The sequence below is a fragment of the Pseudocercospora fijiensis genome (assembly GCF_000340215.1).
Source record: "Pseudocercospora fijiensis CIRAD86 unplaced genomic scaffold MYCFIscaffold_7, whole genome shotgun sequence".
In the NCBI taxonomy this organism is placed as follows: Eukaryota; Fungi; Ascomycota; class Dothideomycetes; order Mycosphaerellales; family Mycosphaerellaceae; genus Pseudocercospora; species Pseudocercospora fijiensis.
Genome location: NW_006921538.1, coordinates 1,941,751 through 1,968,146, shown reverse-complemented (window position 1 = coordinate 1,968,146; position 26,396 = coordinate 1,941,751). Strand labels below are relative to the sequence as shown.

General features: G+C 48.3%; 11 protein-coding genes across 11 annotated transcripts; 7 read left to right on the top strand and 4 right to left on the bottom strand.

Annotated features, from left to right (window-relative positions):
* Positions 1-271: 271 nt before the first annotated feature.
* MYCFIDRAFT_31195 (uncharacterized protein) lies at positions 272-565 on the bottom strand (the record flags this gene model as incomplete). The annotated part of the gene is made up of 1 exon (XM_007930579.1): positions 272-565. A coding segment is annotated over one exon (294 nt), but the record flags the coding sequence as incomplete, so codon positions are not given.
* A 6,388-nt stretch (positions 566-6,953) lies between these two features.
* On the top strand, positions 6,954-8,504 carry MYCFIDRAFT_30851 (uncharacterized protein; the record flags this gene model as incomplete). The annotated part of the gene is made up of 1 exon (XM_007930564.1): positions 6,954-8,504. The coding sequence occupies one exon, from the start codon at positions 6,954-6,956 to the stop codon at positions 8,502-8,504; it is 1,551 nt and encodes a 516-aa protein (XP_007928755.1).
* A 936-nt stretch (positions 8,505-9,440) lies between these two features.
* MYCFIDRAFT_204493 (uncharacterized protein) lies at positions 9,441-10,273 on the bottom strand. The gene is made up of 2 exons (XM_007931030.1): positions 9,954-10,273; positions 9,441-9,899 (listed from the first exon to the last, which is right to left on the bottom strand). The coding sequence occupies exons 1-2, from the start codon at positions 10,060-10,062 to the stop codon at positions 9,664-9,666; spliced, it is 345 nt and encodes a 114-aa protein (XP_007929221.1). The 5' UTR covers positions 10,063-10,273; the 3' UTR covers positions 9,441-9,663.
* A 1,381-nt stretch (positions 10,274-11,654) lies between these two features.
* On the bottom strand, positions 11,655-12,148 carry MYCFIDRAFT_198487 (uncharacterized protein; the record flags this gene model as incomplete). Its single annotated transcript, XM_007931029.1, has 3 exons — positions 11,655-11,812; positions 11,868-11,984; positions 12,043-12,148. The coding sequence occupies 3 exons, from the start codon at positions 12,146-12,148 to the stop codon at positions 11,655-11,657; spliced, it is 381 nt and encodes a 126-aa protein (XP_007929220.1).
* A 390-nt stretch (positions 12,149-12,538) lies between these two features.
* Positions 12,539-13,501, bottom strand: MYCFIDRAFT_77959 (uncharacterized protein; the record flags this gene model as incomplete). Its single annotated transcript, XM_007930725.1, has 1 exon — positions 12,539-13,501. The coding sequence occupies one exon, from the start codon at positions 13,499-13,501 to the stop codon at positions 12,539-12,541; it is 963 nt and encodes a 320-aa protein (XP_007928916.1).
* Positions 13,502-13,985: 484 nt separating this feature from the next.
* MYCFIDRAFT_77958 (uncharacterized protein) lies at positions 13,986-14,424 on the top strand (the record flags this gene model as incomplete). Its single annotated transcript, XM_007930724.1, has 2 exons — positions 13,986-14,054; positions 14,107-14,424. 2 exons carry the CDS (start codon positions 13,986-13,988, stop codon positions 14,422-14,424), a joined length of 387 nt encoding a protein of 128 aa, XP_007928915.1.
* An 897-nt stretch (positions 14,425-15,321) lies between these two features.
* Positions 15,322-16,420, top strand: MYCFIDRAFT_198484 (uncharacterized protein; the record flags this gene model as incomplete). Its single annotated transcript, XM_007931028.1, has 2 exons — positions 15,322-15,870; positions 16,253-16,420. 2 exons carry the CDS (start codon positions 15,322-15,324, stop codon positions 16,418-16,420), a joined length of 717 nt encoding a protein of 238 aa, XP_007929219.1.
* A 1,275-nt stretch (positions 16,421-17,695) lies between these two features.
* On the top strand, positions 17,696-18,701 carry MYCFIDRAFT_22691 (glycoside hydrolase family 18 protein; the record flags this gene model as incomplete). The annotated part of the gene is made up of 4 exons (XM_007930560.1): positions 17,696-17,949; positions 18,001-18,046; positions 18,103-18,289; positions 18,340-18,701. Coding segments are annotated over 4 exons (849 nt in total), but the record flags the coding sequence as incomplete, so codon positions are not given.
* Positions 18,702-20,115: 1,414 nt separating this feature from the next.
* MYCFIDRAFT_31273 (uncharacterized protein) lies at positions 20,116-20,799 on the top strand (the record flags this gene model as incomplete). Its single annotated transcript, XM_007930582.1, has 1 exon — positions 20,116-20,799. One exon carries the CDS (start codon positions 20,116-20,118, stop codon positions 20,797-20,799), a length of 684 nt encoding a protein of 227 aa, XP_007928773.1.
* A 724-nt stretch (positions 20,800-21,523) lies between these two features.
* On the top strand, positions 21,524-22,942 carry MYCFIDRAFT_77954 (glycoside hydrolase family 7 protein; the record flags this gene model as incomplete). The annotated part of the gene is made up of 2 exons (XM_007930723.1): positions 21,524-22,126; positions 22,184-22,942. 2 exons carry the CDS (start codon positions 21,524-21,526, stop codon positions 22,940-22,942), a joined length of 1,362 nt encoding a protein of 453 aa, XP_007928914.1.
* A 585-nt stretch (positions 22,943-23,527) lies between these two features.
* Positions 23,528-24,834, top strand: MYCFIDRAFT_211990 (uncharacterized protein). Its single transcript, XM_007931027.1, has one exon. The coding sequence runs from the start codon at positions 23,552-23,554 to the stop codon at positions 24,233-24,235; it is 684 nt and encodes a 227-aa protein (XP_007929218.1). The 5' UTR covers positions 23,528-23,551; the 3' UTR covers positions 24,236-24,834.
* Positions 24,835-26,396: the final 1,562 nt, after the last annotated feature.

Here is a 26,396-nt window from a genome sequence, read left to right as displayed (position 1 = left end):
TGCCTAAGGCTAGAATTGCTAGTAGTTATCGAAATTACCGGAGGCCTCCTTTAGTATTAGGCGCTCTAAATTCATATAGGAACTAAGTCTAAAGCGAAGCTAATAGTAGAGACCTCTACTCTAACTAAGACTCCGACTGCCGCTAGTTAGAGTAACGCTAGTTATTAAGCTATTATCGTACGCCTAGCCTAGCTAGCTATTAAACTATTATCGTACGCCTAGCTAAACCCTTCGACTTTATAAACACTCCCGACGAGGTACGTACCCTAGTCTACCGCGGCACGTACTCTAGTCTACCGCTAGGCACGTACTCTAGTCTACCGCTAGGTATACACTCTAGTCTACCGCTAGGCACGCACTCTAGTCTACCGCTAGGCACGCACTCTAGTCTACCGCTAGGTACGCACTCTAGTCTACCGCTAGGCACGCACTCTAGTCTACCGCTAGGTACGTACTCTAGTCTACCGCTAGGCACGCACTCTAGTCTACCGCTAGGCACGCACTCTAGTCTACCGCTAGGTACGCACTCTAGTCTACCGCTAGGTACGTACTCTAGTCTACCGCTATTACTTCGCCGCTAGGCGCGTACAATCTAGAGCTACTATAGGATAACGACGACATTATAGGCGTTAGTTTAGTGCTAGCGTTAGTTTAGTGCTTAGACAAGAATAGTCCTACCTTAATATATTAAATATTATACTCTATGCTCTATACTCTATACTCTATGCTCTATGCTCTATACTCTATACTCTATTCCTTTAGAAGTTACTACTACCCTTACTACTAAGGCTACCTATACGTGCGAGGAGACCTATATTAGCTCCTTCTACTCTACCGTTGCTAGCGCTAGCGCTAGTGCCTATACTAGTTAGGTCCTAGGTTTCTATACCCTCGAATAGCTAAGTAGTACTATCTACAAGCTAAACCTATATATTATCTCGCTCTAGATTAAGTACTGCATCTTTAATTAGACCGTAATTAATACTATCTAGGCGCTCTATAGCATTAGAACCCTCTAAGGCATTAGATTCTAGCACCGTAGTACGGCCTCGAATAAAGTTCTAGTTAGTAGCGTTAAAGTTCTTAACGACTAATAGTATCTAATCTGCACCGATATTCTAGATATCGTCCGAGAGCGTAAAATCTCCGTGCTACTACTTCGCGAACCTATTAATACGGATCTTATTAGCTCGATTAAATACGCCCGCGCTAATATCCTTATTAGTATAGTAACTAGTCCAACAGATACTAGAATTCTCCTTAAACATATCGCGGATAAGGCGAGATAACTCTCGGTTTATCGATACTCGCTTAAAGGTAGTAGCAAGTCTATAAGTCGAATTAGCAAGGCGATTATAGTCCTCGGATAGGGTATAGTTAATAAGCTTAATTATCTTATTACTACCGATAGTATAGCCCTTCTTTCTAGACCAATTAACTATTATAGTAGCAAGGACCGCCTTCTATAGGTTCTTAGTACTACCCTTATTAAGGAGGAAATAGAAATAGGTTATTAGACGACTATAGTTGCTCTATCTAGCTCTAAGGAACATAGGGATCGTATAGTCTACGTATCGACGAAGGTAACCGATATCCTATATACAGATAGTATAGCGGACGCGTAGAAACAAAGAGATCTCCTTTATTAGTCTATATATAGATATAAAGGCCCTATCTAGCCTAGCTAGTATAGCGCTATTGTCGGTAGAGGTAGGTCGATTAGGCATTCCCTCCTATGCTTCTAGTAATAGGAGTAGCTTATACATCTCCTTTAGGATATCTATATACTTAGTAGCGGACATCTTCTCGATAATAGCCTACTTAACGACCTTAGGCCGGGTCTAGTTACCTTCGCTAACAAGATCCTTAGAGATATAGCTACGGTTAACTATAATCTATAGGAATACGGCGACGGTGCGGGCCTTAAAGTAACGCTTTAGCAGTCTCTATATACGGAAGAATTTTAGTAACTTTAGATTAACCTCTTTTATACCCTAGAAATCGACATCCGATAATAGAGAGAAGTCTATACGATCGCCGGCCTTGTTCTTGTTCTAATAGGTACGGAATAGTATAAAGTATAGGTTTATAAAGATATAGAACTAAGCGGGCACTAGAAGGATATACTGCTTCCTATCGTATATAGCCTTGTTCTCGACACTACTAAAGATTATAGCTAATATACGCTCGATAGTTAGCTAATTACTAACGTTAATAATTAATCTATTATCGAAAATCGGATCCTCTAGCTTTAGACCTAGATTGCCCTAGTAGATGTCGTCGTATACTAAGGCGGTGCCCTTATTCGAGATCTTATTATTCTACGATAGAGGTATAGCTAGTAGCTAAGTCTTACTACGGAAGCTATAGTTAATCTCCGAATATGCTAGTTTTTCGACTAGGTTGCCGGTATCCTTCGCTACCTTAAAGATCGTCTTAATCGCGTTACTAAATATATATATATATAAGCTTCGTAGAGCTAGTGCATTTCGACTACTATAATAGTATTATTATTGTCGATGTTTTAGATAATATTCTTAGTTAGGACTAGCTTCGAGCGGTCTAGTATATCCTATATTAAACTACCCTCTAGTATATCCTCGTAGAGGGCGATATACGAGTTAGTAATGTTAACCTATTTATTATTGTCGGCAATGCCTTAGTCCTTCCGCTTTGCCTAGCGATTAAAGTTGTCGTAGCAGATCTACTAGATATATAACTTAGCCTACTCTAAGAACCTTAGCCGCTAAGTGTTAGCATTCTTCTTAATTAAGGCCTAGATAGTCTTATACGCTAGAAGTAGACCTATACTATAAAGAGTATCGATAAGAGGGGCCGGCATATTGCTAATATAGACAAGTAGAAGACTAAGCGACTTTAGCATCTAAGACGCCCTCTTTATCGCTATAGAATACACTACTATATATATAATCGTATATATACGCTTCTATATTATATTTCGCTTGTCTTCGAAGGATATTGCTCGCTATACGGTATCCTTTCGAGTATTAGGTAGTATAAAGTCCTCGAGAAGGCGGTACTAATTTAGAGCGATATTATAGATTACGTCGTATATCTCGGAAAGGCGACGTAGTATAGCAAGGCTGTCTTCTAGCTTATACGCATTAAAGAACTTCTTGCTAATTAAGTTCTTAACTTTAGCGCGTAGCTAAATAGCACTAATAAGATGCTTATTCGGCAATATATCTTAAATAGTCTATATACGCTTGCGGTAGGTCTTTGTACCCTCCTTACCGAACTATATAAATATTATCTTCTCTATTAGCAATCTAAGCTAGGCGAGGTGCTTTATAGTAAGGCTATACTTCTACTTTAGCGTACGACGTAGACTACGGAGGCTAGTAGGGTCGAGTTCGCCCTCTTCCTTATTGTCTATCTTATCGAGGCCGCGCTCGCTAGAACGCTATATAGGTTAGTTATCGTCGTTATTTTTAGAGGCATTACTAGTACGACTCTCGATCTCTAATTCGCCCTCGCTTAGTAACTCTTTATCTATATCGGCGTCCTCGTCTTCGGTTATACTATTATCTTTAACTAGTTAAGTATAGTCGACGTTACGATTAGTATTTCGTAGGTAGCGAGGAGTAATACGCTTATTAGGTTAGCGTCTAGGCTAGCGTCGAGTAGCTAGGCGGTCCTTATTACCTAGTATATTCTCGGAGTTATAATAGTCGCTATAATACTAGCGCTAGTAGTAGCGATCTTAATCGACTATATAGACTAGTAAGTCGGACGTCTATCTTAGTAGATCTAGATCCTCTAGTATAACTATGTCCTCGTTTTTATCTTTATTATATTCTAGTCGAGTCGGTAAGGCGGTATTATTTTCGCTACGCCGATCGAGTTTAGATATAGCTAGAATATTAGAGAGATAAGAAGAAGAAGTATATTAAGCGCCTCTACTCTAAGTACCTCTACCTAGACGACGATCGAGCTCCGAAGTATCGGGTTAATTAGTTAAGTTAGAGTCGCTTATATTAGCGATACTATATAGGTCGTATAGGTCGTATAGGTATTAGTTAGTAGTAGTTAGTATTATTTAGTATTTAGAGTACCGACTCGAATTACTAGCTCGAGTCGCGTCTACTACTTAACTATATCTTAGTAACGATAGTCCGTAGAGATATACTAGTTATAGTAAAGTTATTTAGAAATACTAGGTATACGAGCTTATATAGGTCTTAGGTAGGTTAGTAATAAATCTATTTAGAACCTTCTAAGTCGCTAGTAACTAGCGTCGGCAAAGTAATAAGAACTTAGTACTACTATACCGGGCGCAGTTATATCTAGTAAGGAAGTCGATTAGAAGTACCTTCCGAAGGGCCTCGAGTTAGTTTAGTTAAAAATAAAGGAGGGTATTACTACCGCTATTTCTAATATAGACGAGAACTCGATAGTAAGAAGTCGCGCATAGGTACGTATTATTACGATATAATACTATTATATATACGATAGTAGGCAGCGGTTACTACCGACCGCTGCGGTCGCTATTGCTACTAATAGTAGGACTATTATATAGATAGCTTGCCTCGCGGCACCTTAGAGAATATATTAACTTTTATACCGTATAACCGTTATAATACCTTCGTACTATAACCGTATACCTAGTACGTATAGCTAAGAAGTTAGTCGGATAGCACTAATTAAGGGGCTCTAAGTATTAGATATACTAGACTTAGGGGTTAGTATTTTAGTATATATTAGTAGCCGGATAGCTATATTAAGTCGCGTCGCGAGATTTATTATAACTTAACGTATATACGTCGTATATATAGGATTTTTAGATCGTTAGACTCGCAATTAGTAGGGCTACAACCTCCTCGTATTAGATTTGCTAGTTGTCGTTAGTATAGCGAGATCGTATTTTAATAGCGGAATCTACGATAAAAATTAGCGGTTTAGCTTTAGGCCTTTAGGCAAAGGATTAGATAGAGTGGTATATAATTGGTGGATCGGAAGTCGGCAAAAGAACCCTAAATTTGACTGTATCACGTATGCTAATCTATTCCGCCACTACCACCACCGCGGAACGTAATCCTTAATGCACAAAGGCCTGAACGGAGGTAGGAGAACTGCTCTGTCGTAGGGGCACAAGCCGCCGCTGTACCGTGTTCTTCGGCCTTCTACCTGCAGCCTGTTCAAGTGTCGATCCAGGTGCCACAGAATATCTATGAAGACTCGCGACAAAAGCTCTGGCTGGCGTACGGCCTGGCCATTGGCATCTCGACGCTGGTGCTACAGTACTTGTGTTCCGACCCATGCTGAGATCTACATCATGACACCAATTACGCGCGTATTTCGACCGCTTAGTTCTAGCGCCGCGCTAGTGAGTCAGCAATTCTCGAGCTCTCGCCCTTTCTGTTCCGCTCGTCAATTCCTCTTCTTCTGTTTCTTCCTTTTTTTTCTCCACTTACCTTGTCGAATCGTGCCCGCTCATGAATGGGCTTCGGTCTAGACGAGAATCTGCATTGCACACTGCGGTATTCGAGTCAGTGCATCTCCTGCGGGGGCGGCATCGGCGCAATTTGTGAGTGCATCTTCACCTCCCGAGACTTGGACGTGGCTGACTTTGAGAACACAGTTGCTGGCTTCCGTGCTTCATCTTTTTTTTTCATCAGTTGGGTGGTCTTTGACTGCGGGCTGGAGAAGAAGAAGACGATGTTGACAGTGACAGCGGCGCGGGCGCGTGCGACAGACATTTCTCGTCACCTTCACCTTCACCATGGCGACACATTGACACCACCGCTGCCAGGCGACGTAGCCGCGCCGCGAAAGAGTTGGCTGTCTGAAGCTGCTACGGGAGGAATGAGAATACGCGAGCATCAGCGTGATACCGTACAAGAGTATCACTTCAACAACTCGACCGGTGGTGACGGTGACCTCCTCTGCCATTGAGCCCGTTCTTGTACCATCTGTGGCTCCTTGCAGACAGAAGTAGCTCTACAGCCGCAGTCCATGTTCGTGCCTGTGCCTGTGCCTGTGCCTGTGGGATATCTCTTGCTTCCACCTATCCACTGATTCCACCGGCTCGCCTCGCGTGAGGAAATCACGTCTGCTTTGTGGAGCGGCAGCATACCGTAGAAACTGTACTATCTCCACTCAGACCAGTAACAAAGGGTGTTGTATGGTATATCTGTACTTAGCCACTACAAGCTACTATAGAAATAAACTCCCGCACAGACCACACAATACCCTTTATTACTGGTCTAATCCGCTTCTGTCGGGTTTTAGTACGCGTATATAGATAAAGCGACCCGAATTTTTTTTCGAAGAAAGAATACGCAATACCTAGACCGAAATTCGAAAATCCGCTATAGTAGCGACCTAGATAAATACTTTATATATACTAATTACTATTTTTTATTCTATATACGATAGCCCCGGTTTAGGAAAATCGAATGTAATCTAAAAACCGAATACGCTCGGCTATATAGAAGGCTACTCTATACTACGACGACCGCGACGATAAGAATACGTACAATTAAGACCGTAATTCGAAAAAGTACTACTAGGCGGGCCTAGATAATTATATTATCTAGGGCCTCTACTATATATTATATATTAATTTGTGTTCCTCGACGAGTGCTTCCTTAAGAGGGGAAAATCTATATAAATAGCTAAATTGCGACCGAAACGGCCTAGACTAGAGATAGGATCTCTATTATCTAAACGCTAATTAGCTATACGCTATACCTTAGCTACATACTATGCCACTATACTACATACACACACACATACCAAAATACTAAACCCTCAAATAATCCTATCTCTAGTCTGGTCTCGAGATAGGAAACTGTATACGAATACGATACCTGAACCTGCATCGGGCTTAAAGCTTAAATCCGCTTAGTCAGTTCGAAAAAGTTGAAAGAGACTCGTCCTCTGCGAACGTTACACCCTCTGCATTACCAGCCGCAAAGTGGTACTTCAGAATGGCTACCGTCCTGCCGCCGCTTTCGAAACGCCAAAAGACAGAGGCCGCCGCTCTCGCTCGCGAACAAATCACAATCGAAACCCCGGAAATCCCAGACGGCACTCAGCGAATTCAATTTCGCGATGCAGACACAGGCGCACCTCAAGGTCCAGTGGTCTCCGTATCGCTGAAGGACCTCACCCCGAAAAACCTCTCTCTACTACTCAACAGCCTTCTCGGCAAGACCGAACCGGCAGATCGACTCCCGTACCGCTTCTACAACCCCTTCGAGGATGGATCCGGCGAGTTCAGCCAGCAAGATGTGATTAGACGGCATTTGGAGGGCACACACAATACAGAGTTGTCTTTAGACATCCCATGCAGAGCAGAGGCCGTCTTCAAGGTCAAGCCTGTGACGAGATGCTCAGCAAGCATATCGGGACATGGCGCAAGCATACTCTGTGCTTCATTCTCGCCAGCGAGCTCTGCAAGTCTGGCCACAGGAGCGGGGGACTCCACAGCGCGACTATGGGACTGCGAGACTGGCACTCCGAGACATATTCTGAAAGGCCACACAGGATGGGTGTTGGTGGTAGCGTGGTCGCCTGATGGTGGACTGCTCGCGACAGGCAGCGGCAACAAGGACAACACTGTCAGAATATGGGATCCCAAGAAAGGCACTCCTTTGGGAGCACCTTTGAAAGGACACACAAAATCAATCATGAGCATATCGTGGGAGCCCTATCATGTACGGGAGCAGGGACGACCACGACTCGCATCAGCATCACAAGACATGACCATTCGAATATGGGATGCCGTGAGTGGCCACACAGACATGGCACTGACCGGTCACAAAGGCGACGTGACTTGTGTGAAGTGGGGTGGATCTGGTTTGATTTACTCTTCATCTCGCGATCGTACCGTCAAGATCTGGGATGCAGCCAAGGGTACCCTTGTCCACAACTTGACTTCACATGCTCACTGGGTCAATCACATTGCCCTTTCCACCGACTTTGTTCTCCGGACTGGCTACTTTGACCACACAGGAACGAAAGGCACTCCTGACTCTGTCGAAGGGAAGCGTAAGAAAGCAAAGCAAAGGTACGACAGCGCGTTGACGACGTCCGGGGGCACCGAACGCTTGGTGACGGTTAGCGATGATTGCACCATGTTTCTATGGGAGCCGGCCAAGTCTACAAAGCCTTTACAACGTATGGTCGGACATCAGAAGACTATCAACCACGTCGCATTCTCTGCTGATGGCGTATACATCGCGTCGACAGGCTTTGATAACCATGTCAAACTCTGGCAAGCCAAGGATGGAAAGTTTCTTTACACCTTGCGAGGCCATGTCGGCAAAGTCTTCCAATGCGCCTTCTCAGCCGACTCCCGACTTCTGGTGAGCGGTAGTGAGGACTCCACACTCAAGGTGTGGGATGTGAGGACTGGAAAGCTGCAGGAGAATCTTCCAGGCCATCAGGCTAGGGTCTTCGCCGTTGATTGGTCGCCTGATGGAGAGCGTGTTGGAAGTGGAGGTGAAGATAAGGCTGTGCGCATATGGCGACACTGAATACCGACAGAAGTCTTCTTTGCAATTCTACTCCCTTGGATCTTGTTTAGCGTTCAGCACGGCGTCACGGGCAGAGAGAGCTCTCTAAGTAAGCATGACCAGGCTATGCATTGCTTCGCGTCACAATCTTTGCCACAGCGATCCCTTGGCATCGTCCACTATGAGACTCACACAGCTTATGGATATTTTCACCTTCGTTTTGAAGGGGTTCAGAAGCCCGATGCCTGGCGGTGTGCGGTGTTCGATGACCTCAATAGAGGCATATCCCGCTGTCGAACCCATCTGCTCGTCACTGCTGGTTCAAGCTCTGCGACATCAGCTCCGAACAGTATGGGAATTTGGGCGGAAGAAAATTGGAGCTGCTTTCTGCCGCTACCTAGCTTTTCAGAGTTAAATGCTCCCACTGAAAATTCCCCCCAAAATTTCACGAGAAGTATCTGTGCAAAACTTTGAACTCACAACCTCTACACTCCACCGCGGCTTATATATGACGGACGTCTCTGGGAAGGAGCAAGTCGGTACTCCATTCTGGAAGGCGGCTTGCGACGATCTGGTCCTTTGTCACAGGAGTGAAGTCCGAAGAGTGCTCCGTAGCCTGGTCTCCCTGAGCTCGAGGAGGAGCGACGGCTCATGGATCTCAGTCGAGAAGTTCGCAGTGACGGCTGGATGCGACAAAGTAGCGTGGATTCGAGGAGCATCAGACACAGCAGAATGTGCCGGAGACACCAAACGATGGCTTTCAGGCGGAAGATATCGTCCAGATGCAGATAAGTGTGGTCATCGCCCAAACACCTCTCGGGCTCCGATCGCGATCGCCACTCGATATTCATGACACTGGGTAGGGCGCATCGGTACAGCCTCTGTAGAGGTTGCTGTATGAGCTTTCGATGCATGCGAAGTACTGTGCTCAAAACATAGAAAAGCAGAAAGATGTTTGCATGGTCGCGCTTTCCATTCTCCCTTCACTTTGCGGGGGTTGAGAATACGCTATACTGAATTTGAGCTAGCGTATGACTCCAGGAGGCTCCCACCTCCGGATTCCTCATTCCATGTGCCGTCGACATCGACACGGAACATTCCCACACATGTTCTGCTTGTGAAAGACACTTATTACAATGGCTCAGGCCTGACCTGAACGGCGATATGGATGAATGACACCCTACGAAAGCACACCTCCGAGCGACTCCGGTGTAAGACTACCACGGTCAAGCTCCTCGATATCTTTTGCTACGATCTCTGCCATCTGCGATTTTGGCGCTTTGTTCGAGACCCTCGCACCAGCTCTGGCGGCGGCAGTCGAAGTGTGACCATGTCTGTGTGATGCACGGAGACTGGCCATTATACGGCGAATGCGGAACTTTACACCGTTCGCGGTAGGCGTGTCTTCCGTTCTCCCTGTCTGGTCATGAGCACGTTGCACTACCAAACAGCACGTGGAGATCTTCGTACCGAACAATTCAACCCACTTGCCAACGATGATTGCGGGACTCTTGGACTGCGCCTCGAAAATGGCTATCATGAGACGTTGATCCATCGATTGAGTCCATGCGTGGGGCATATCTGATTATCTATCGCGCAGTTTTGACTGCACTGGTCTTCCGCGAGCAAGAGTTGGAATAATAGAAGCTCGAGATGATGATCTGAATATTGGCACTGTGGCACCAGTCCGCTGTAGCACTTCACAGCTTTTCGAGAATTGCAACGAGACACAAAACCGCGGAAGGCGTAGTATGTCTTCGACTTCTCCGCCTGCTCCTCGATCTAGAGCTTGCTGCTACACGAAGAAGCTGCGATTCGGGCATGCTATATATCAGCTTGACAACCCACTCTTAGATCAAAAGTCATCTCCGGTCGGCTGCAACGGCAATCGAGCGACCGCGATCGCTCCAGGATTCTTTCAGCTCCATCACATCGCTTGCGTCTCCTGCGACAGTGAGCTTGCTGCGTGTGAACACAGCTGTGAAGCAACCGCGATACGAAGCCTTACTTGCAAGGTTCTTTTTGCTTGACAGCCTTGACTTTGTGACAAAGTCTAATGAGACAGGGGTTCGGATCAAGTGGCTAACATCCGGCAGGCCCTCTCTACGATGCACCTCTGCGCAGTGTGAAAGCTACCTGGCAAGCAGAACCGGTTTGGCAGCGAGATACTCCAGGTATCGACAACCTAGGCTCGAAAAGGCACGCAAGTATTTGTCACTTTCGCTGCTTCAAGCTCAAGCGATCGGACGGAGAATCATTGGCATTCTGATGTGGTAATGATATTTGACAGGATCGAGCACTACTTCAGGATCTTGTTCTGAATCAGATCATGGCAACATGTCGCTATCGAAGTCTGCATGCTCCTTGACAATGCCTGGACCATCATCGACCATTGTCACGTCGGTCTCTTGCTTGGCCTTCGGCTTTGAAGCTTTAGCGAATGAGTGGGTGCCCACTTTGTGATATGGTTGGTGAGCTGTAACCTACTTCTCGACTTCGCCTGCTTGCGCTTTCGCTGACCATTTGGCTTTCTGCCAGCTCCTCCCATGAGGGAGCGGATGTGATGTCGTACCGCATCAATGTCCGCGCCGGTCACTTGATGCTCTCTTCCTGGTTGCTCATCAGAAATGTCCTTCAAATCTACGCATTACGCCACGCCGACTTGCCATAGAATTGCTGTGCGATGTCGCTGAACTTCTTGGTCTTGGCTTCATAGAGTGCTATGATGAGGCGTTGATCGGCGGCTTGATTCCAAAGGATACCCATCGCGAGATTGTCAAGTAGTTGGGCGAGTGGGAAGATAGGATCAGCTGAGATTGAGCTCTCTTTTAAGCTAAGACTTCCTGCTGCGACCCATGCCATACGACCGAAGCCATCGAGCAGGCCTGATTTTGTCCCGAACTAGCCTACCAGGATCGACGGACTCTCTGCTCTTCTCACCTCAAATCCTCCAACGCCTCGCAGATACTCCCCACTGATACAAGATACATGTGGTGCTGAGCTTCACCGCGAAGGCTAGGTGCTCGTGCGATAGCAGAAGATCGTCTGACTACACGAAAAATGCTGATTTTTTAACAAGACATCATTAAAGATACTACAACTAGCTACCTGAACTTTGACTCTTCACTACGTAACGCAATAGAGAAAATCTACGACGCGAAGCCAGACTCATTACAAAGGTCCCTGTTCATCCTCTGACCCATCGAATTCGTACTTCACCATAGACGCCCGACACGCCCTCTTCGCTCGAGTGAAAGATTCATCGGGCGATGGAGTAGGCGGCGTTTGGACACCATTCTCCTCACTCTCTGACTTTAGAGACTCCCTCTCTGCATTCATTAGCAGCGACATTAATAGCATTCATCACAAGATAAGGTATCTCACTTTTCGTCTTTTGTTTCCGTACACGGAAACCTTTCATAGAGGCATCTCCGCCCGTCAATTTCTGAATCCGCCGTTTGACAACTTTGATTTCTGCTTCGGTGCATTTTTGTTCTTTCTCTGTAACAATATATATCAGTACACACTCCACATATATTCTCGTTGTCCGGTAACTAACCATAGAACGCCTGAGCAATCACTGTATACTTCGAGTTGAGGAGTTTGCATAAAGCTCGAATAAGGCGTTGATCACCGCCGTGTTCCCAATCGATGACTTTGTGCATTGTAGAGTTGGAGATATTTAGGATTGGATGGAGAAGTGATTAGAGACTTGGAGGCTGGAGGGAGTCTAGGCAGATCTTTATAAGGCTCGCTACGATCGTTTGTGCCAAATAGCAATCTATAGACCCTAGTCGGTAAGCTAAAGCTAATGAGAGAGTGTACCATCTACGTGCTACCACCCGCGAGTACTCGCCTCAACTTAACTACGCTCATCCCGCGCCTCTACAAGGATCTTCGGTCTCTATACACGGGACGGGATCTCATTGCGCTCCAATCTTCCCCTCCACTGTAGGTCGGTTGCGAGATGTCTTCATTCTAACGCTTCAAATAAGAGAGACAGACAGACGTATTTTTCTCGAACAAACCCCCCCCCCAATTATAGCGAAATTAGTTCAATAAATATACCTCTTCACATGCTTCAAATTTTTCTTCGTCTTCTTTCGAGATCCTTCAGACTTCTTGTCCCTTCTACCATTATTATTCTTCTTATCCCGAATCATATCAAGGCTCCTTTCCACGCTAGGATCATCATGCTGAAATGAATTCAACGTGGAATTCCCATCGAGCGATCCGTGCAAGCTCACAGCAAGACTAGCCACATGTGCCGGCGGTGGCGAAGGACTCCGTCCCACAGTCGCAGACATATTCTCGCGAAGAAGGTCGCTGTTATCATCATCATCATCACTATCAAAATCATACACCACCTTTCGTTTCGCTTTCGCTTGACGAAATTTTTGAGTTCGTTCTGGAGACATGGTCGGACGAATCGAGTCGTCGAGCAACGGGATCACGAAATCTTCGTCTTCGTCTTCATTCTTCATCTGCGGTTCGTTTGGGTGCAATTCGTCGGCCGTCTCCTCGCCACTCATAGGAGCTTCGCTGTCAGATTGAAGACTACGGTTATCTGGCTCGATGGTTATGGAAGATGAGGTGGGTATAGTTCCCTCATGTGTTTTCGAAGTCGTGGGAGATTCAGCTTTGATGGAAAAAGCCATCTCAGTGTCGTCTCGATTGATTTCCAATCCTGCAGCAGAATCAAAGGGATCTGAAGATTTTGGAAACTGAGTTGCGCGCGTCCCGGCTTTGCTGCGCTTTGAGTCGCGCTCTTTGACGAGACCGATGGATTTTTTCAGTTTGAGGATGTGCTCCATGATGGCGCGCTTGGTTGGCTGTGGAATGTTTTGACCGGCTTCGCGGCTGTCAGTATCATGATGTGTAGCCTTGGAGGATCTTGGACCGTACTGACTGTGCATTTTCTTCCATCCTTCCGCTGCCGCCGTTGCGGACAGATTGGAATTTGCCACGTAGACGAGCAGAAGTCTCTGGTCCATCTGGGCGCTCCATTGGATAGGCATGGCGTTATGAGGTTGTTGTGAATCGTAGGGGCTGTTCAGATCTTTATAAACCGCAGTGTGGCTCGAAAGTGTCGCGGAGTTTCGCTTCCTTATGGCCAACGCTGTTTTGTCTTACAAATTGGGGCAGGGAGGAGGCGAAAAGTATGGACTTATCCTTGGCCTCACTTCTAAGCTACTTGAGCTGCCTCGACACGAGTTGCCTGATCTGCTGAATTGTTTTCGCAGGGCGGACGGAGAATACATGTACCCAACGTTGTTTAAGCTAGAGTAACTCTCGCGATCTTGAAATCGCAAAGTATATTGGATCGGTGATCTGTGCTCGCGAAGATCTCGACTGAAACGGCAATCGACACAGCGGCACTATGCACGAGCAGAGTGGCTCGAAACATCACTCGATACTGTCGAAAGCTGACGATATATAGATCAAGACTTGAGCTTTTGGCCAGAGGCCCGCTGAGAAACCCACCTGCGCCTGAACAAGAAAATGCCTTTCTCAGAGAAGCAAATGGAACAGCTTGCCAAAGCCTGGCAGTGCTGCAAGACGGAGCCAAAGGTAAATATGATCCTCATCTCCAGCCTACAGCCTTTCGACTTAAATTTTGCAGGTCGACTACAAAGCCTTCGCCACAGTCGCTGGCCTCTCTTCTGTTCATAGTGCAGAAGTGACTTGGGGAAACCTCAAGAAGAAGCTGATGCAGGAATATGGCGCCATGGGCAGCAAGATCAAGCATGGCAGCGACATCGTTGGCGAGAGCAAGGCTTCTAGCAAGAAGAGAAAAGCCTCTGATAGCGACCTTTCTACGGGCAATGGGAGCCCGCAGAAACGTGGTCGAGGGAAAGGGAAAGGGAAGATCGTGGAGTCCAGGCAATCATCTTCTCCAACTCCGGAGCTCAGTTGCAATGATCAGTTCGATAGTGATTAACGTCGAAGAGCCTGGCGGGGTTCTAGGGAAGTTGTCTACGATGCTGTCCTTTCCAGGTAGCTGGACAACAAGACGTGGATTTATTTGATGTCGCTCACGTTTCCGCTGGTATGCTTGCCGTGTCCAGTCCAGTCCATCTTCTCACATGCTCCTCAGCAAAGTAGTCCGTCGACAGGTTGTTACGGTCCAGACAAGCGCACAAGCTTTGCATGGGTAGAACTACAATACCTAGTCCTGGCAAACTGACAAAGTCAGTATTCCAGATACGTGAAGCGAGAGTAGATTAGATGCGATCGCAGGGCTGAAGCTCTCTCCAGCATTGAGCACAAGAGTCACACCGGAGCATTAGGGCCGGGAGTTAATTGTCATCGTAGAAGTATTTCGCACTCGCGTAACAACGTCTGGACCCCTGGATACCTCGACGACACGCCTATCATTCGCAATTGGAGCGCTTCTTCTCTTGCTGCAAAGAGACCTGTCACGCCACGCGTTATGAAGTATAGTGCGATCCTTGCGGTCTGGATTTGCTGATGATCAGATCATCTACGGGTAGTCGCAGCTACGCATACGAGGGGACGAATGGCCAAGTTGTCGCGGAGGCACTGCAAGGCGAAAGTGCCATTGTTGGACGAGGGTTGCGTAGCAGCAGGTAGAACGTTCATGTCGCTGATAGCTCTGTCCTCTCTTATCAGCGCGATTGGCCGGACGGCGAGAGAAGGAATGAACGAGCTTTGCGGGCGTGTGGCGAAAAGATATCCAGCTAGTCGCTCAGGGTCGGCCCTGCGACAAGCATATATTCGCAGTGTTCATCGCCCATCGCCCATCGCCTCTTCTCCAGCTCATTCAGGATCGATTTTGAATCAGCTGTCCAAAGTCCTGCCGCTGCAGAAATTCACAATGGGTGTTCGAGGCAATGAGCTGACCATAAATGACATGCGGCTTCTCTCCGATGCATGTCACTGCTTTGAAGGTGGCTTCCCAAAGGTCAACTTCAAGAAGCTGGCAGCTCGCGCTGGCTACACAAATCTTGGATCGGCGATGAATGCTTGGAATCGGGTCAGGACTAAGTTGCTGGCAGCCTCTGGAGAACTCGAGATGCCCACAGACGCAATCAGCTGCAATACGGGCAACGGCAAAGCCCGAAAGCGTGACAGCACTTCCAAGAAGCGTCGCAGAGAAGACAATGTTGATTCTGTGCAAAGTGGCGAGGACACGCCAAAGCGAGCCAGAAAAATCAAGAGAGAGGCTCTAGCACCTATAACCGTACAGGAGGCCGTGGAAGAGGATGAAGATGACTTTTCCGGCCTCTCATCAGTCATTGACGACGAGTTCCTTGACGCTGGCGAAGGTAGCGTTTTTGTCCCCCTTGCTCACGAGCTCAGTCTGCTGACAGATCCGAAGATCAGCTGTGATATCACAGAAGGACGGGACACTGGGCAGCGTGTAGTGTGCAGCGGGTCCAGCAGAATGATTCGTGGACTTTCCTATAGGTCGGCAGAATGTAATTGCAATGCCGTTTTCTCGCCATGTGCAGAGTGTCGACTCATGTTCCCTCGTGTGAGATCATCTGAGCATGATGCCACTTCAGGCAGAGACGAGGTGCTAACGTTTTGTTTGTGCCTGCAACAAGCTCTTGCTTATCGAACTCCAGCTGCACCGACTGTTTTTCTCTACTTCCAATCCTGGACTGTGACTAGGAGCGAGACCCGCGCCTAACCTGCTCTTCGCTGTCGTGAGCCAAAAACCATATGTCTCAGTGCCCCAGCAGTGCCCCTTAGGAATCATGCTGTCCGTCGGCTTCGCCACCGATTTCTATACCACCTCTTAGCATTACTTCGCCCCTTGTCCTTCGACTATCTTCGCTCCTAGGACTAGCATACTGGAGGAGGATCGCGGAGTCAAGTGGAACCATGGTTCGAGGATTCGGAAGAAGCGGTGGTGTTCGAGTATATTGGCGATGGACGGAATCTACACCGTGCTGTCTACGCCATCATGAATTGGTACGCTCCATGAATCACCGAACGGACCCTTCTAGTCGGCGAAGACCGTGTTGCTAGGATAAATGGCAGGGCAGGGCAGAGACGCGGTCAGGATGATGTTGTCGGACCTGAGTCCGCTCCCTGTGTGCTCGATCCCGGTCGCTGGCATTGATTCTTCGCTCCTGCTGCTGATCCTGCTTTTCCATCATCAACTATCAGCCTTCTTGACAGTGTCTACATTCCGTCAGCAACGGCGAGACCGAGACAGCCCGTCTCAATAATACTCCAGCAACACCTTTCCACATGGCCTAATAATAAAGTGCAAGAGGCGCCCCGAAGAGAGCTGAGGCTAGGCATTCCTACCGGAGGATTCACTCACGGTCTCTGTGACCGCCCAGGGCCTATCAGGTTAAATACGGCCCACTAGCCTAAATGATTGATCAAACAGAGCTTATTCTGTCTCGGCAGTCTCGTTGTCAGTTGATTGAATCGGCGTTATTCTATCGTAGTATCAACCGTATGGCGATGTAGTGTAGTAGAGGGCAGTCTCAATCTAGCACAAGAATATCTCGGCATTCGCGGCGCCGGGTCTCGACTTCGTCCTTCGACACTACAATCATTACTACAGCTACACAATACAGAGTCCGGACTATTATACTAACGATATATAGGATTTAGGCGTCGATCTATCCGGAAATAAGCATAAGGCGACGTTGTACGGCCAAGCGAGAACTTCGCCCAAATCGCTATGTGCCTCTTTGATCAACCAGTCTCGGCGCATAGAATAGGCCTTATTTGATCAGCTGGACGAAAAGGCGGAAACACCTCGACTGCAGCCACAAACTCTTTTTGCGTCTGGATCCCGTGGCAAAACGCCATACCATCCAAATGCGTGCCGAAGCTCAGCGCAAGCGAATATGCACTGCCGATCTGTCCGACCGGTTCCAGCAATTGTTTCAGGAGCGCGTAGAACAGCGCAAGCCACCGTCCTGGATTTATCTGAAGAATGCCAATGTATAGCCGCTCAGCGCTCATCAGCGCAGTTGAGACGGTTCAGTTGCCGTCCGCACCTGACTCTCTTCACGGTGACGCCTTCTCGACATAAGAGCTGCGGCCCCCGTTGGCGTGGTAGGTATCACTGACTCTTACCATTCATTCACTTTTCAATCTTTTCACACGCATTTCGTACAATGCGGACGTCACTCGCTCTTTCAGCTCTGCTGGGCATAGCATCATGTCTTCCCGCTGAAGTATCCTTAAATCAAAGAGCAGCTTCGGATCCGTACAACCCTCCGCGACTGTTGGCATACGTGCAGACCTTTAGACGCTATCAGGATACCAACCAATTCTCTCTTCTGCCTATGATCTCGAACCCCACGCAAATCACTCATGTCTATCTGTCATCGCTACATATCAATTCGGATCCGAACGCTATCACGCTCAACGACAATAATCCGAACAACTCGGTCTTCTCCACAGTTTGGCAGGAAGCTGCACAGCTTCAATCGAAAGGCGTAAAGGTGCTCTACATGATGGGCGGCGCCGCGTAAGTGCTCTTCCCCGATGTGTGATAAGAGTGAACTGACATGCATACCAGAGCCGGCAGCTACCCAAGACTATGTAGCGGACCTTCGAATACCATTGTAGTAAGTAGCATGTGACACTACTCATGCCTCCTCTGACGAAAAATTAGAACGAGACATATTACAAAGCTCTATATTATGAGCTGAAATACCACAAGTTGGATGGCATCGATTTGGACATTGAAGAGAAAGTGGCATACACATGTCCTCTCGCGCTTCTCCAACGGCTCGCGAAAGATTTCGGTTCGAGCTTCATCACTACCATGTCACCAGTAGCTTCAGAACTACAACCCAGTGGATACGGTAAGTGGTTCAGGAAATATCAATACTCCTCAATCCTGACTAAGTTTCAGGTCTGGGTGGCTTCTCCTACAAAACACTCGACTCCAAAGCAACCTCATCCACAAAGCCCAACGGAAAACTAATCAACTGGTTCAATCCTCAATTCTACAACGGCTGGGGCGACGCCAGTACCGTCAACGGCTACAACGCAATTGTCAAAAATGGCTACGCCGCCAACCGTGTTGCTTTCAACTTGCTCGCCGCGCAAAACGATGGTGGCTCGGGATGGAAACCCATCGCAACATATCAAAAGGTCATTGCCACACTGCAAGCCAACTACGGGAGCAAATTCGGAGGCACAAATGGCTGGGAGTATTGGGACGCCGGCCGAAACGACAATATGTCCGAGCCCTGGAAATGGGTTGGCACTCTTGGTAACAGCGTCTATGGGACCTCGTACAATATGGCCAAGCGGGACGCGGACGAGGCTCATTCGGAGCTGGAGGAGCGTCAGGTCGCACAGGATTTTAATAGCACCATCACGCTCGGAGACAGCCCGTGGCCGGCGTTGACCAACCAGTTGAAGCTTCTAGGCGTTGTACAGCTTGCTGCCGTACGTGCACTGAACATTTCCAACGGCAACCTTGCGCAGGCTTTGCAGATTCTGGGTTTGCCGCCTTTGTAATGTACTTTGAATAGGTACGAAGTCCTACGCCTTCTCTTGCAAAGTCAAAGCTCGAGTCCTGTTCTTTCTCATCCATGAGTTTTGCATCCAGTATGAGGTGTGTGCGCTCGGTTACGCTTTATGGGGTTGCTGGGCCATGTGTCAAGCCCCCTTTCAGTGCCTACGCAGGAGCTTTCCTATGCGATGTGAGTGACTCCCAGGTCGCCAAGGCATCGAAACGCTATTCTAACCATTGCAAGCAGACTTTCGCCTCCCCTAGACTTGTATTACAGTACCTACCTGCGCTAGTCTTGATAATTCACCCTCTTGCTACAACAATAAAACCCAATGGAACATCGAATTATCAAGACCGGGTAGATCTTATAGCAGATATAAGCAGACTTGCTCGCCGGGAAGAGAGCGCTATATAAGAATGGAATGAATGAAATGCTGGGCGAAAGCTGGCAGATGTTGTTCAACATCACATGGCAGAATGTCTCGTCTTTCTCGTCCTGGCTCGTGAGGAGCTGCTGAACTCTTTGCGATAGAGCATGATTCGTACAGAGGCGTCCGTCAACATTCCACCCTAGTACTCCGAAAACCAACGAAGCAGACACGTCTATCTCCGAAGTAGGGTCGAGCTACTGAAATCACAGCGCACGAGTCGCTCTTCGCATGAGTCGCCTCCATGTTGAAGTCTTTGACTGCATTATCTGTTGCTGAAACCGGACCGGACTTCTCGCCTTGGCCTCGTAGGTGGAGCTCGTCAATTCCTGATCCAGGGAAAGAAGGTCACAACGCAGCGACCGAGAGTAACGCCATGGTAGTGTAGAGGTTCCTAACCGGTACTTCTGAGTGTCAACGCATGTCGAGATCCGATTGCTTCGTTATGCTGAACAGTATGTGTGATCTTCTAGGTCCAGCACCGCTTCTGTACGGCACTGGCGGTTTGAGGCAGTGATGGAGGAGAAGAAAAGTTCGCGAGGGGAGTGAGAGAAACGCCAAGCCCCAACGCTTGGCAAAAGCCAAAAGTCGCCATGGAAGTGGTGAGATCATCCCGAGTCGCAACGATCAGGAGACATATCACAGCATTGCGAAAAAGTCCACTCCAATCAGAAGAACAGACATACATATGCTGCGCACCATCCAACCGGCACATCCATTATCCCGCACATTCCGAACAATGTCCCACCAAAAAGCCATCTTCGCCCCCGGCGTGAAAGAAGGCAGTCTGGGAGCCGAACAATACACAAAAGGCTCGCTCGACGGATCCCAACTCGACGCCTCACCATTCAAACAATTCGCCACATGGTTCAAACACGCGAACGAATCCGGAGTCCATCAACCCGAAACCGTAACCCTTTCCACCGCCACGCTCCCCTCAGGAAAAGTCTCGGCGCGAATGGTCTACCTCAAAGAAATGGACGACCGGGGTTTCGTGATATATTCGAATTGGGGCACGTCGCGGAAAGCGAAGGATTTCGAGAGCAACCCTTATGCTGCGCTGACGTTTTGGTGGCGGGAATTGGAACGACAGGTTAGAGTTGAGGGGCCGGCGGAGAGGTTGTCTTCTGAGGAGAGTCAGATGTATTATGATACGAGGATTCGAGGGAGTCGGATTGGGGCTTGGGCGAGTCGGCAGAGTCTGGTGTTGAAGGATCGGGAGGAGTTGGAGCAGCGGGTTAGGGATGTTGAGGAGAGGTTTGAAGGGGAGGAGAAGATTCCGGTTCCGGAGTTTTGGGGTGGGTTGAGGGTGAAGCCTGAGATTGTGGAGTTTTGGCAGGGAAGACCGAGTAGGTTGCATGACCGATTTCAGTATTCGAAAGATGAGAGGGGGGAGTGGAAGATTCAGAGGTTAAGTCCTTGAATGGCTCGTCCATTCGAACGGTATTGCGCTTTCTCAAATCGAATGCTGACGGGATGTGCTGTTACTCTCAAGTATGCCTACGCCAGTTCCATCGCGAGAGACACGACGTCGAGCCGGGATAGCACAGCATCGGCTGTTTGCATGAGACAGCCAGAAATGGACTAGTGCTGTCCACCTAGCACAACAGCATCTACTTGGAAAACACTTAATCGTTCTTCTCGATGCTCTCTTTGAGCGCTCGCAGATCGTCGTCCTCAAAAGCTGCCTTTACATTGAATTTTAGATCAATGATGAGTGAGGTCTAGATCTGAGACCGCCAAGCATATATCCGCTGTATGGGATAAATGAACTCCTGGAAGCGAAGCCTTTCAAAGCAAATCGCAAACACCACGAACCGGGTCAACTCCCATTTGCGCGTTGCACTACCGGCGCGCTGTGTATGTACTGCCATTAGAGGCGGTGTTTACCGTTGTCGCTCGTTTGGTTACTCAATTTACATGAAGTCCAGAAGGCAGCCTCAACGTTAGTACCTCCAGCTCATACTCACAAGCGCTTCGAAGACTTCATAAAGAAGCGGAGATTGACCCAATCATTGTTTCGTCCCTTTCAAGATCCCATAAGAATATCCAAGACTGCTCGCCTATGTGCGCTTCTTTCGTCAAGCTTCCTCGGTCAGTCGATCTGAGCCATCCACTCCTTGATTTTCTTGTCACTCGTTCGCATCATGTCTTCAGCCGCAGTCCTTTCGCTTCTCTTCGCCGCAGGAGTCAGCGCTCAGCAAGCGGGGACAAACACGGCAGAAACGCATCCTGCCCTGCCCATCTCCGAATGTACAGCCTCGGGTTGTTCCACTTTGGACACCTCCATCACCCTCGACGCAAACTGGCGCTGGACACACACCGTCGACGGATCGACGAACTGCTACACAGGCAATGAGTGGGACACCTCAATCTGCACATCTCCCAGCGTCTGTGCGCAGTCCTGCGCCGTGGACGGCGCGGACTACTCCTCGACCTACGGCATCACGACACCTGAGGATGGGTCGCTATCTTTGACCTTCGTTACTGGCGCCAATGTCGGATCCAGGAACTACTTGCTTGACGCCAGTGGAGAAGCATACAAAATTTTTAATCTGAAGAACAAAGAGTTCACGTTCGATGTCGATGTCTCGAAGCTCCCATGCGGGCTGAATGGCGCTTTGTATTTCGTTGAAATGGCTGCTGACGGAGGGATGTCGGCGTATGAGAACAACAAGGCCGGCGCCAAGTACGGTACTGGGTACTGTGATGCGCAATGTCCTCAAGACGTGAAATTTATCAACGGAGAGGTTCGTGCGGTGGAGAATCACTCGGTCGGTGGTGAGCGATTACTAATATTCTTGTAGGCCAATATCGTGGACTGGACACCATCGACTGGCGATCCGAGCTCCGGGACAGGTTTGATAGGTGCTTGCTGCGCCGAGATGGACATTTGGGAAGCGAACTCGATCTCTGCTGCTTTCACGCCTCATCCTTGCAACGGTACTGGTCTCACGGCCTGCAATTCCACCGAGACATGCGGTGCTGGTGATTTGAGGTATGATGGTATTTGTGACAAGGATGGCTGCGACTTCAACTCCTACCGAATGGGTAATGAGAGCTTCTACGGCGAGGGCAGTATCGTCGACACTAGCTCGACTTTCACAGTCGTGACCCAGTTCATTACCGATGATGGTACTGATACCGGCACCTTATCCGAGATCAGGCGTATCTACGTTCAAGGTGGAACAGTAATCCAGAATTCTGTCAGCGATGTCTCCGGCGTCGATACAACCAACAGCATCACAGAAGGTTTCTGCGAGCAACAGAAGACCGCATTCGGTGACACGAACAGCTTCGATGCCCGTGGTGGGCTCGCGGCGATGGGCGATGCGTTCGAAAGAGGAATGGTGCTCGTTCTCTCCATTTGGGATGACTATGCCGCATCAATGCTGTGGCTGGACTCCACTTATCCGACAGATGGAACAGGACCGGGAGTCAAGAGGGGAACATGCGACGCAGCAAGTGGCGCTCCGGAAACTGTGGAGGCTGATCACCCAGATGCGTCGGTGACGTTCTCGAATATCAAATATGGCGCTTTGAATTCGACTTTCAGCTCGGCATGAGAATCAGGTGAGCGGTGATCGAATATTGCAGGCAGCCATCTGGTATCTAGCAATCAGCGTAGAGGGCACGATTTCCCTTCAGAAGCAATTCTCTTTCGAAAAATGGTGAGATCCAACCACGTTCTGATTGCTGGCAGGCAAGCCCAGGACTGTAAGCGTACCCTAGAAAAGTTGTCGGCACTGTTTTTGCAAGAATAACGCGGCAATACCTGGCATTTTGTTGTCTTCGGGCGTAATCGATCCAGATGCCTAGGTCCTTCGCCTTGATGGAAGACTTCTTTCGGAGGTATGCATCGATTGCTTCCTTGGTCCTCTGATACTGTTTGTTCTCGTTATCGTCTCGATATTGGCCCAAGGATCAGAATTGACCCAGCTATGCGAGATATGCTGATGCGGTATCAGTGACGAAAGACTGCATTGTGATGTTTTGATGCAAGTAAGACGCTGTTCTGCCGTGTGACCTCTCAGGCAGCAATTTGGCTGAGTCAGCAATTCGGCTGAGTCATCAATCCGGCTGAGTCATCAACTTTTCTCCATGCTGACCTACCGCACTTCACTCGCCATTTTGGTTTCGACATTCCACGAGCGCGATGTGACATAACAACGAGAATGGCTTCGCAGCCGCCTGAACACGTAGCAGAAGAGCTGCTGCAACGCGCCCACCCAGAGAATGCCGAGACGATATTCCGCGAAAGAGTCAAACAGCGACCGCTTCTGCTTCGACCGTCCTCACCAGACCCGACTCTCAACGCGCGCGCAAAGCGCCAACACGAACGACTGCAAAAGGCGAAGGCAAAGCGCTCCAATAAACCAAAGCCATTATCTGCAAAAGCAAAGCGGGCGCTATGCATTTATGACATACCAAAATCGCAACAAAAATATGCCATCTACGAACCTCTTCACAGCATGTGGTGCGAGTACATGCGCGACATTCTTGGCCTAAAAAATGGCCGCGCATATGTCGACGCCAAAGGTGGCGGACCTATTCTAGCCTCAGCAGACTATCACGGCGCTTTGATCGAGGTCGTGAGAAGCAGATGCGTTAGCAGAGTTGGACTGCAAGGAATTGTGGTCAAGGACACCAAGTTTACGTTTGAAGTCATCACCAAGCGCAACGAGTTGAAGACAGTGCCCAAAGAGCATACCATATTCAAGTTCCAGGTGCCGCTAGAAGAAGGTGATGTATCTGGAAAGCAGCCACTTGTGTTTGAGATTCATGGCGACCAGTTCAGAAGTCGAGCACCTGACCGCGCTGCGAAAAAGTTCAAGCCGCATATCAACCCGGATCTGTGATGCGACTAATGAAATATCTCGACTACATAATGGTCGAGATAGTCCAAGATCGGCGCTTTTGCTCTTTTCCAAATGCTTGGCAAGAAAGCGTTTCATCGCACTGAAATACAACTGGATAGGTCCAGTTCCTTTCGGTGATTGACGAACCTATTAGGTGTCTTGGTTTCAATCACTTCTCATACCGCAATGCTGTCTAGGTGGTGGGAGCATTGCTGTGGGGCAGATTTGTGCTATACCCAGTCTGCTATTGGATCTTCGAGCCTGCAAGAGCATGCAAGCAGAAGGTAAAGGAGAATGCAATGGAGAAGGAAACGGAAGAGGATAAGGAGATCGAAGAGCCGCAGGGAAAAGTGGGCGAGGAAGACGGGGAGATGGCAGAAAACACGGCAGGAGAGTGAAGCGCATAAGGACTTGAAGCGGATCTGCGCTCGATAATGCTCGTTCCTTCCTTCAAGGTCCGATAGATCCTCTGAAACCTGCCTCCAATCACAAATGTTACATAAGAGAGGTGTAAGCTGTGAAAATGCTGAGTAAGGTAAACAATCTTGGAAGAGACTTTACTCGTCAAAATGCCGAATCCTTGCTAACTGAGGACATTCAAAAAACGATACATAAGCTCACATTTCCCTTGTCTCTAATCTCTAGACTCTCACTACAACGACAGCAATGAAATCCGATCCCATAGACACTTTTCTGATACCATGCAACTCCGCAGAGCAGCCCTTAGAGGCCTCCTGGCCTCGGCAGAATCGCTATCCACAGAGAGCCCGACCGTGACCACAAGCTCAGTCCTTTCACCAATTCGAGTGTCGACCTTGACACCACATTTCACAGGTACACTCCTTACGGAAGCAGGATCGCTATCTACAGAGAGCCCGACCGTGACCACAAGCTCAGTCCTTTCACCAATTCTGGTGTCGACCTTGACACCACATGTCATAGATACACTACCTACGGAAACAGAATCGCTATCTACAGAGAGCCCGAATGTGACCACAAGCTCAGTCCCTTCACCAATTCGGGTGTCAGCCTTGACACCACATGCCACAGGTACACTATTCATCGAAACAGGTATTCCTGAATGGATGACGCCCGTACGAACAACAACCAAATCCACAAGTGAATACATTCCTACGTTCACCCCTTCACGTCTTCCTTATTGGATTTCACGAGTCACGACCTCAAGCTCCACAAAAGAGACTCCGACAACTCCAATCGTTACAGATCATCCTGGTTGGATGATACCCGTACAATCACAGACCTCAAGTTCCACGGAACAGAATGAGATGATTTCAACTTCGACAAGTTTTCCGACTTCGATGGCACCCGTGCGAACAATTAGCACAATATCCCTAGCCACAAGTGAGAATGCGACAACTTCAAACTCTCCTGGTTTTCCGAAATCGATGGAACCCGTGCGAACAATTAGCACGATCGTCCTAGCCACAAGTAAGACTGTGACAACTTCAACCTCTCCGAAATCGATGACAACCGTGCGAACGATTAGCACAGTCTCTACGGCTACAAATAAGACTCTGACAACTTCAACCTATCTAAGTCTTCCGAAATCGGTGGAACCCGTGCGACCGATTAGCACAATCTCCCCAGCTACAAACGAGACTGCGACAACTCCAACATCTCCAAGTTTTCCGAACTCGGTAGAACCCGTGCGAACGATAAGCACAATCTCCACAGCCAGAAGTTGAGACACGGAAGTGGAAATTTAGGCGCCATCACGAATCGGAAATTCGCGGACGACGGTGATGGCAGAAATTTTATCGCTACCGGAGAGCTTCCCACGACTGGAGATGTTGATTTCGACGAGCGAATAAGATGTCAAATATCTACCTCCATTCAGGCCCTCAGGCAGCAAGGCTTGGCTGGAACAGCCGCCTCGCTTGCGAGGGCCTGAAGACAAACCGTTCTGTTCTACAACATAAAATATTAAACACGACTATCGTCCTCGATATATAGTCGAGGCTCGAGCAGATAATATATACAGAAAGATCAATACAAGAGGCGGACAAAATATACGGTATTTCCGGGACTTTTAGCGTATAAGGCAGGCCTCAGATTGCGACGGTAGCCCTCGCTCGGTATACGACAATACTATTGTACGAACATCGACAAATTATACGCGAGAGGTTCTAGAGGAAGCTAA

What these genes read in the sequence shown, in the direction of transcription:
- MYCFIDRAFT_204493 (XM_007931030.1), bottom strand. Translation starts at nt 10,062, where the DNA reads ATGCCCCACGCATGGACTCAATCGATGGATCAACGTCTCATGATAGCC. An exon ending in CAAGTGGGTTGAATTGTTCG is followed by an intron (nt 9,900 to 9,953) that starts GTACGAAGATCT and finishes ATGACCAGACAG; the next exon opens with GGAGAACGGAAGACACGCCT.
- MYCFIDRAFT_211990 (XM_007931027.1), top strand. Translation starts at nt 23,552, where the DNA reads ATGGCTTCGCAGCCGCCTGAACACGTAGCAGAAGAGCTGCTGCAACGC.